The 9,758-nt window shown below is 61.5% G+C and overlaps 1 protein-coding gene across 1 annotated transcript in view; it reads right to left on the reverse strand.

The window, feature by feature from the left end:
• Positions 1 to 999: 999 nt before the first annotated feature.
• The window catches only part of KIF9 (kinesin family member 9), a 33,626-nt gene continuing 24,867 nt past the window's right edge, over positions 1,000 to 9,758 (reverse strand). The window contains exons 13-21 of the mRNA XM_023745471.1: positions 8,829 to 8,884; positions 8,484 to 8,574; positions 7,891 to 8,024; positions 6,103 to 6,294; positions 4,766 to 4,980; positions 2,905 to 3,081; positions 2,263 to 2,378; positions 1,767 to 1,871; positions 1,000 to 1,259 (exon numbers count right to left, since the gene is read on the reverse strand). Coding sequence (XP_023601239.1) covers positions 1,209 to 1,259; positions 1,767 to 1,871; positions 2,263 to 2,378; positions 2,905 to 3,081; positions 4,766 to 4,980; positions 6,103 to 6,294; positions 7,891 to 8,024; positions 8,484 to 8,574; positions 8,829 to 8,884 — 1,137 coding nt within the window. The 3' untranslated portion in view covers positions 1,000 to 1,208. The remainder of the gene's footprint in view (positions 1,260 to 1,766; positions 1,872 to 2,262; positions 2,379 to 2,904; positions 3,082 to 4,765; positions 4,981 to 6,102; positions 6,295 to 7,890; positions 8,025 to 8,483; positions 8,575 to 8,828; positions 8,885 to 9,758) is intronic.

Raw genomic sequence — 9,758 nt, forward strand, 5'->3', positions numbered from 1 at the left:
GAGAAACATGGGCCAGCTGCCTCCCACGTGCCCCCCACTGGGGATGAAGCCCACAACCAGGCATGTGCCATGACTGGAAATCAAACCGGTGATCCCTTGATGCACGGAACAACGTTCAACCAACTGGGCCACACTGGCCGGGGCACCCGTAACTTGTTATCTGAAGTTCTTCTAAGTCTGATCCTGCTGACATTATGCCTCCATGCGAGGTTGTTTCTGTACACGTGTGTGCACATGCACATATATGTGTGCCTGCGTGTGTGCACGCCTTTACTCTTGGGAGCTCATGTTTACTAGGCTTGTGGGGATGCTGTATTGCTGGGGAAAGGGCCCGTACGGCAGTTTTTTCTTGTTCTATTAGCTGTTTCAGCCTTGGGCTAACTTTTATACTAATTCCTCGGCCTGGTGGTTCCTGGACCGCACAGTGTGAATCTGAATCCCAAACCTCTGCGTGGTTACAAATTCTCACAGGATCTGTGCCCCTCGTCCCGGGGAGTTTCCTGGCTATTTCTCCAGGCCGGTGGGAACTCTCGCTCTCCTCTTCCAGGTGGAGCCTTCCTCGATGGCTCCAACAGAATCCTGGTCTTGGGCGGGACAGCTGCCTCCAGCTCAGCCGTCCTCTGGTGCAGGTTCCGCAGCCTCCCCACAGCCTCCCCGCGGGGCTCTGCTGCTCACTTCATGGCAGGGCTGCTCTCGCTCAGGCTCTTGTTATTCTGAGATGGAACGTTCCTTGCAGCCATTTCTGCCTGCCCGTCCTCTCTGGTTGCTGAGGGGGGAGGGCCTCTGCCTTCATGGCTCGGCTGCAGAGAGGGTGCCCTGCTCAGAGGGGGCTGAGAGCAGGGCCCTCGGCCACCGCGCCCCCCGGGTGTCCCTGCAGGAAAGGAGAGGCTGCCACGGAGCCCGGCTCAGCTCCTCGCTCTTGTTCTCACTGAAGACTCCGCTCTGACCCCACCTGTACAGGCAAGACAGCCTCCCAACAGGAAATAAGCACACGCTCCAGACGATAAGCCGTTTTATCTGGTCCCTGCATAGGAGACAGTGAATCGAAACCAGAAGCGTCCTGTGAAGATGAGCCCCCTCTGGGGGATGTCCCTCCTGGCAGGCCGGCCGCTGCGTGTCCTCTGGGCTCGGCCAGCCTGGAGCAGACTGGCCGGGCCGGGGGGTGGTGGGCAGCTCCCCTGGAGCAGGCAGGGCGCTGCGAGGAGCTCCTACTTCCTCTGTGCCTTCGGGAGGCCCAGCGTGGATTTCAAGTAGCTGTGCTGGACGCGGAGAAGGGAAGGAGGGATTGGTTAGGGCTCAGAAGCCACCACCTGCATCCCCCGTCATTCCTCCTGCCAGTGAGGACGTACGCGCGCACACATACACACGCATACGCACACACACACGCACACACACACACATGCACACACATACAATACACGCACACACATACAATACACGCACACACACATGCACGCACACACACTAAGGTGCGTCCTGGACTTAGAGGCTCCTCTTACTCTCGGGGGCCATCACCACGTAAGAGGGGGGAGCGCATCCAGCACAGATGCACCGGGCAGAGGGGTGTCCAGGCCTGGCCACAGCCTGTGGGACTTCACTGGGCAGCCCCGGGACTCGAGCCGGCGGAGACACCCGCTGCCTCTGGGTGACTGGCTCCCGGAGCTGGACACTCCTCCCAGCCTCTGCAGTGGGGAGTGTGATCCTGGGTGGGGGGTGCTAGTGACGGGGTCCCAGGCCCCGCCCCCCGGAGCCATGAGCCGAGTCACCTTCTGTTCTCTCTTGACCTTGGCGTTGTAGAAGGAGATGGACTCCGGGCCCTCGGGCAGCACGTCCTGCTGCAGCTGGCTGAACTTGTCCTGGTCGTCTTCTCCCTGGGGGCCCAGCTCAAGGTCGTCCTCCAGCCTGGCAGGGGCAGGACGCGCCCTGCCAGGGCCCGTGGTGGGCAAGAGGGCAGCCCCTGGCTGGGCTGGCAAATCCCCCCCTGCGGCAGCTCACACACACAGGCCCTGTCTGCCAGCGTCACCACAGATGCCCTGTAACTGCCCCCTGGGCAGGACGAGCCACCCGAAAGGGTGGCGGCAGCAAGTGGTATCGTCTGTGTGCCCACCCTCGGTCACTGGGTAGAGACCTGTGGCTTCCCACCTGCCTGGGCAGCCGTGGGAGCGGCCCACACATGCCACGTTTGTGGGGAGAAAAGGGCAAAGCACCAGAGGCACTGCCCACTGCCCACTTCCATCACCCACCCCGACGGGGGCCACTCACCAGAGACACAATCCTGCTGAGAGGCACCATGCCCGGCCGGATGCTGCTGCCCGGCTTCAGGGCCGCCTGCATGTCCTCGGGGATGAAGAAGGACTCATTGTACCAGATTTCAAATTCTGCGAGGAGGAGGGGCCGGCACTGAGGGGGAGCCCCTGAGGCTGCAGGCACAGGCTGTGTGCTCATCAGAGGTTCACCCTGCCACTTCCTGCTCCACCGTCTCCCTCGCCCATCTCTGTCTCCTGCCCCCAAATCCTATAAACAAACATCTGAAGGCCCTGCCCTATCCCTGCCTTTGCCAGAGAGAAGCTTCTCTTTTCTAAGATCCATGGTTTGCTTTTATTTATTTTAAATATATATATATGTTATTGATTTCAGAGAGGAAGGGAGAGAGAGAGAGAGACATCAATGATGAGAGAGAATCATGGATCGGCTGCCTCCTGCACGCTCCCTACTGGGGATCGAGCCCACAACCCAGGCATGTGCTCCGACTGGGAATCCAACCGTGACCTCCTAGTTCATGGGTCCCTGCTCAACCACTGAGTCACACCAGCTGGGCCAGACAGAAGCTTAGAAGCTGCTTCTAGAACCCAGGTCTGCGGGTCCCAGAACCCCGACGGCCGCCACCCTTCCCAGACCGCACACCTGTGAGCAGGCGGTGGCGACACTGGTCCACCAGGTGCTGGCAGTACTGGATCTCAGCCCTCAGGTCACGCAGGTCCTGGTACTCCGCACGGTACTGCTTCTTGAGGTCTTTGAGCTTCAGGATCAGCAGGAACTCCTCTTCATCGATGATAATCAGCCCCTTCTTCTCATACTCACCTGTAGAGGAGGGAGGAGGTCAGGGTGAGGTGCCACCTGTGCTGAGTGAGGAGGCAGGTGGTCCAGAGAGAGGGGAGAGCTGGCCAAGCACGAGACGGGAGACCAGGGAAGGCCGGGCACTGCGTGCGGTGGGCACGGCACTGGGAGGGCCGCTGCCAGGACACGTCCCACGGGGAGAGGGAGCTCAGAGCAGGGCCACTTGGCATTTCCAGGACAAGCAGGAGGGTCGCAGGGGAGGGGTAGGAATGACCCATGTGCCACACATCGTGATCTTAAACCCCATCAATCAAAAATACTCAGGCCCTAACCGGTTTGGGTCAGTGGAATGAGCGTCGACCTGTGGACTGAAGGGTCCCAGGTTCGATTCCGGTCAAGGGCATGTACCTTGGTTGCGGGCACATCCCCAGTGGGGAGTGTGCAGGAGGCGGCTGGTCGATGTTTCTCTCTCATCGATGTTTCTAACTCTCTATCTCTCTCCCTTCCTCTCTGTAAAAAAATCAATAAAATATATGGGAAAAAATGTTTTAAAAAATACTCAGTAGCATCTCAATATATGCATGTTTACCGTTTTTTGGTTTTTGGTTTAAAAAAAACAACGAACATGACATTTATTGTGCGACTAATCGCTGAAATCCTTAGGCTCAGCTGGATGGGCAGCCGCTGCCTCTGGGGTGTGGGTGCCGTTCCCGCACGGAATCCGGGCCTGACTCTTCAGCGGACGAAGTTGAGGGGCCTCAGGCGCCAGTCCCACTAATGTCCCGTCGGCTCACCCTGGCCTCGCTACACTGCCTCCTGCGCTTGGCGGGCAGCCGGCGGCCGCAGGTGCTGGGCCTGCAACCACAGCCCGCGCCTCCACTCACTGGCCTCGCGGGCGTGGGAGCCCGCGTTCCAGATGGTCTCCTGGTGACCGGAGATTCATCAGCCACCCCCTTGTTAGAGACGATGGGACACCTGCACCCTATCGAGTGGCTGCAGAGGCTCCGGGAGAGGAGTCAGCTGTGCTCTTAGCATCTGCTCCACGCAGCCTCTTCGGACGGACCTGAAGCTCCGTCAGTTCCTTGAGGATCGATGGGTTAAGTCAAAATAACATGGTCTGTCAGCCGCTCACCTGGCTGTCCACTGCCCACAGCACACAAGCGTGTGGCCGGGGGCGGGTGTGGGCAACGTCTCCCGTTGGGACCAGGGCGCCAGGTCAGGGTGCCCACGTGGGGGGCCTGCTCTCTGAGCCTGATGGCCCCTCATGACCTGCCTTAGGAGACGGGTCCTTGCCGAGCCAGGACGGTGCGGGTGTGCGTGAGGAACGTCTCCGTGACAGTGAATCCTTGGCCCTCTGCTCGGCCCCTTCTCATTGCTCCTCGATTTCCTCTTAGCCAGCACCCCGCCGCCATCAGACCCAGGGACCGTACGGGGTCACCAGCCCCCCTCCACCTGGGAAGCCTCTATGTCCATGGGCAGCAGATGCATGTAGATGAGGCCTGGCGCTGGCGTGAGACGCAGCAAGGAGGGGCCGCAGGCAGAGGCTGGCTGACCAGAGGGACTCGGGCTCCCCAGGGCTGACCCAGAGCGAGGCCGCACCCCACGGCCCCGGGGGCCCTCCCACCCCGTCCTCCGGCTCCCGAGGCGGTCCCACTCGGAACAGCGTGACTCCGACCCCACAGCCCCGGCCACCTTCCCGCCTCCTTACCCTGCTTCTCCCGCAGGGACCTCTGGGCACTCAGTCCCTCCTTGGTGACGTCGATCTCCCTCTTGATGACGTTGATGCGCTGTGTGGTCTCACTGGCCCTTTTCCTCCGCTCGTTCAAGATGGACTTGTTTTCTTTGAAGATGCGGTTGATCTCACTACCTCGCTCGTTCTTAAAGTCCTCAAAGGCCACAGGCTTGGAGGGTGGGGTGCTGGGCCTGAAGATGGAGGGGGGAGGGGGGCAGCTGTCTTGGAGCCACCAGGTCCTTCACCTGTCTCCCCTGGGGCCTTGGCAGCAGGAAGGCCCGGCTTCCTGGGCACCCTGCCCCCCCCCTCCCCCGGACGCAGCCAGACGGCGGGGGGGGGGGGGGGGGGGGGGGGGACACCAATCCCTCCTCTGTGTTACTCGCACACAAGGGGGCGTGGCCGCGGCCCAACACGAGGGGAGCAAGGGGACGCAGAACCAACAGAAACCAAAGCAAACCTCGCTCTGCTGAACCCCCTTCAGGGATTGCTTTGAGGGAGTTTTAAACGCCGGAGGTCATGCGGCATGAATAATTTTACATCTTTTTTTTTCTCAGAAGCATTCTTTCACGCTATTAAAAACTCTCTGAGAACTCCAGTTAAGGAGAGGTGAGATTTAGTGCCGGGGGGGCGGAAGGGGGGGGGAGGGACTTGTCTGCACCTCCCGTGCGGGGGAGGGACGGAGGGAAGGAGAGAAAGACGGCACACCAAGAAACGGGCATAGTCACAGGTGAGCTGTGAGTCAGGGTGTGGCCGGTATAGTTCTTCCAGCTCCTCCGAGTGTCTGGACGTGGTCACGCTGGGGTGTGTGTGTGTGTGTGTGTGTGTGTGTGTGTGTGTGTTCATGCACATCCTCGCACACCCCCAGGGAGGAGACGATAATCCCCTCAGAGCCTTTCCCTGGTGTCAGCTGTTAGGTGTTTGGTTTTGCTTTTCCAGTTGGCGCCATGGCCGCCTCCTGCACAGACCTCTGTCCAGATCTCCGGTCCTTTCCTCAGGGCAGGTTCCTGAGAACTCACTCCCTCGCTCACCAGGAGAGGAACCGTGTGGCTGGAGGAAGGGGTCTACGACCTGGAAAAGTCGTTGCTTTCTGAGTCATTACTTATTCCAAAAATATGTAAATTTAATCCTAAAATAGTTGCTACTCGGAGGGTCTCATGAGCCCGTGCTTGGACCCTCGCAGGTGATGCCTCGGCCTCCTTCCGGGCTGTGCGCCGGGGCCTGCCTGTCCCCCGGTCGTCTCTGCAGGGACTCACATGCTGAGGATCACACTCTGGCTTGGGGGGATCTGGGCTGGGGCTGCGTTAGACGGTCACCTGAGTGGGCGTGGCTCCTCCTTGGGGGAGTCCGAGGGGAGGGTCTCGATGTTGGAGGTCTCCCGGTCCCGCAGAATCATGTCCTTGACGTCCCCCTCCTTGGAGAGTGGGGTCAGCTGGGTCTTGGAGGTGGAGACATCCATATCCTTGCCGCTCACAGGGCTGCTGCCACCTTCCTTTTTTGCCGGGGAGCTGGAAGGAGAGGGTGGAGCCCCAGGGCTCAGGCCTGGGGAGGGGGGCGTCCCCCACGCTGACGGAGTGCCCTTTCTCCGCCCTCGCACGCGGAGCCCCATCCCGCCCAGCTCCGATCTTGATCCTATGCCCGGGGCAAGGACAGAGTATGACCCTGAGCCATGCAGATGGGGAGACTAAGGAACCCGCCCTGGAGCAGTCTGGGCAGGAGGCCCCGGGCCCTGGGGGGGGGGGGGGCACAGCTCTCAGGGCCACCCCGAGTCCCGAGGCCTCTCTGGGAAGGACCCGCAGAGCCTCCACCAGGTGGGCTGCCTGTGACCAGCCCAGGACCTGCTCTCCGCCCACACCGGGGCCCACCCAGCCAGGACATGGCTGCCGCCCTCTGTGTTGGTGCCGGGTCCCCTGCCCAGAGAGGCCCACGTGAGCAGGGCCTGTGCTGACAGGAGATGCCCCTGCTCGTTCCTCCTCTTCATTTTCTTGCAACATCGGCTTTGGGGGAGGGGAGGAAGCCTGGTCTACCTGCAACTGCACCGATTACCGGGCAGCAGAACGGGGTGGGGGTGGGCGCGACTCTGCAGTCAGTGTTGGGCCACATCCTATCACGAGTGATCGTACCAGTAACAAGAGGCGGCATTCACTCACTCATCCTCACAGCAACTCCAACGACAGCGATGCTGTTATTATTACTATTCCACTTTATTCTTAAAACAATTTTATTTATTGATTTGAGGGTGGGGGGTAGAGGAAGAGAGAGAGAAAGGGAGAGAGGGAGAGAGGGAGAGAGAGGGAGAGAGAGGGAGAGAGAGGGAGGGAGAGAGGGAGAGGGAGAGAGAAGAAAAGAAAAAAACCCATCGATGTGCTTCCCACTCATTCACACATTCATTGGCTGATTCTGGGCTGTGCCCTGACCGGGGATCGAACCTGCAACCTGAGCGTATCAGGACGAAGCTCTAACCCGCAGGGCTTGTGGTTCCCGTTTCAGAGAAGGGAGGGCGAGGCCCAGAGAGGCTCAGGCTGACACAAGGTGAGAGGCCCCGGGGATGAGAGAGGTGGGGAGTGAGGAGGTGAGGGGTGCAGCCACCCCCTCCAGAACCTGTGCTGCTGCCTGCCTCTCCGCAGCACACGCGGGGCTGAATGAGGGAACCCTGACTCCCTCCCCACCACCTCGCACCCACAGAGGAGTCTGGCCTGAGTGGTGACTGGGGTGTTGGGTGGTGTGAGTGCCAGGCAGCTGGTCACAGAGGACTCCGTTGGGAGGTGGGTTTGACAGGAAGTAGCGGAGGGCAAATGCCAGCCCAGCTTCTACCTGAACGCTGCTGGGCTCAGCGGAGGTGTGACCTTGGCAGGGACTTCCCCGCCCTGGGCCTCAGTTTCCCCATCTGTGAAATGGACGCACTAGCTCCCAGCTCGTGGGGCTGCTGTGGGTGAGGGGACAGCCCCGCTGGGCCCATAGATGTTGCTAGTATTGGCAGCAGGGACACGCACTGTGGCCACAGAGTAGCGAGACCAGAGGGAAGGGGGAGACAGGTAGCGTCCTCCGCCGCCAGCGCAGGAGGGCCAGGTGCTGAGCGGCAGGCCAGCAGGGCGGTCACTCACCTGAGCTGCTCTTTCAGTGTCCTCTTGGACTTGGTTTTCTTCCCAGGTTTGCTAGAGTAAGAGGCAACCCCAAGTCCAAAGCCTTGTCCGTCAGACTCACCCACCAGGTGGCCGTCAGCATCCATAAGCCCTGCCTGGATAGAGGCCAGCGCGGGGGCAAAGGTCAGGCTCAGGGTTTGCTCCGGCCTTTGGGGGACACAGCTGTGCGTGGGCTGAAGGCTCGGGTGGGCACGTGTAGCCCACGGCAGGCGGCGGCGGCTGCCAGCTTCCGGCCGTCCCCAGCGAGCCTGTCTCCTCCCCACGTCCCCCCGCTGGCGTTTGGTTCCAGGCCCTGGGATCCTCAGGCCTTTCCCAGCCTTTCCCAGCCCAGCGGCAGGAACTGTCTTGTTCACCATTCGCTTTGTCTCCCGTTTTGGAGGCCCCTGCGAGCCACACGAGGCTGACCTTGCCTCGGTCACCCGACACTCGCCCTGCGTGACCCCATCTGTTCCCACCCTACATGGGCTTCCAGGCAGGACACCTGCTGCCTCTGGAAAGTCTTGGGAGAGAGAAACCTGACGCGAGTGCTGCCAGCAAGAGGCAGCCGTGCGTACCTTCTGGACAGCAGAAATGGCTGCAAAGTCGTTCTTGTCTATGAGGGTGTACTTCCGGCGCAAAGCGGCTTCCACCTCCTGCTCCTGTTGGCTGGGGAGAGTGAGAAAGAGCGGGTGCGTCCTGCAGGCAGAGGTTCGGGTGTGGCCCCGCGGGAAGGAGCCCGGCCCTCACCGTCAACCAGACCTGACAGGAGCAGCTCACCTGTGCCTGGGTCCCCAGGGTGCACCCACGGCCAAGCCCCCACCGCAGAGGATGCACTCGCCCAGGAGAGGCAGGGGGTGTGCTTGGAGGCGGAGTCACCCCCCCCCCCCCATGAAGGAGTCGGTGGGCAGGGGGCCCCTTACGTCAGAACCACCCGGAACTGGTTGAACACCTCCTGGATCTGTCTGAGGTTGATTATCTGGAGAGAAGAGAACGAGGCAGGGTTAGGCCTTGGCACCGGGGCCCAGGCTGGGTCTGTCAGTGGAGAAGCCAGGACCGGGGCTGACCGGGGACCATCTGCCTCGAGAGCAGGACGTCTGCAAACGGCCTCTCAGCCCGGAGGCAGCACAGCCCGCGGAGGACAGGGCACCTGGTCACTCCTTTCCAAGCCCAGTGCTTTCTGAGCTACAGACACCGTTTCTAAGTGAACCTCCATAAAACCAGAACGGCTCTAGTTTGAAAATACCCAGGAAAGTCGTTCTATGAAGCGTGCTGTCCTCAGCTCCCCCGCTTCCTCGAGGCCCCATTCTGCGCCTTCCTGTGGGTGCAGACACGCCCACGCCTGTGGCTGGAGGAGGCCGCCTCCCTCTGGACCCTGACCCACAAGCAGTGCCCTTGACCGGGGTCGGTCCGGGGCTGCCCTGGCCGGGGAGGCAGGTCTGCAGGCAGCTCCTGTGAAGAGCTGGCCGCCTGCGCTGTGGGAACGGTGCATCCCCAAGGGCCCACCCGCCTGGGTCTGCCTGCGGACAGCCAGCGTGGCCATCGTCCTTGCCCGGCCTGTTCCACCTCCGCAGCAGCACTGAGGAGCCCGGCTCAGGCCCCTTCCCCGCTAACGAGGCGAGGGGACCCGGGTACCGAGGTCACGCAGCAAGGAGACGCATGGCTGGGGTGCGACCGGGCTGCCTGGCTGCAGGCCCGCTTGGTCCAGGGATGGACTGCGTCCTGTGTGCTAGACGTTCAGGCTGCTGGCCACTGGCGGGCACCCACAGCCTGATCACCCTGAACCTGGAAGCTGAGGCCTCGGTGGCTGAAGGGACTCTGAGATCGGGGTCCCCCCACGCCCACTGCACCCT

The sequence above is a fragment of the Myotis lucifugus genome, unplaced genomic scaffold, assembly GCF_000147115.1.
Source record: "Myotis lucifugus unplaced genomic scaffold, Myoluc2.0 scaffold_547, whole genome shotgun sequence".
Taxonomy (NCBI): Eukaryota; Metazoa; Chordata; class Mammalia; order Chiroptera; family Vespertilionidae; genus Myotis; species Myotis lucifugus.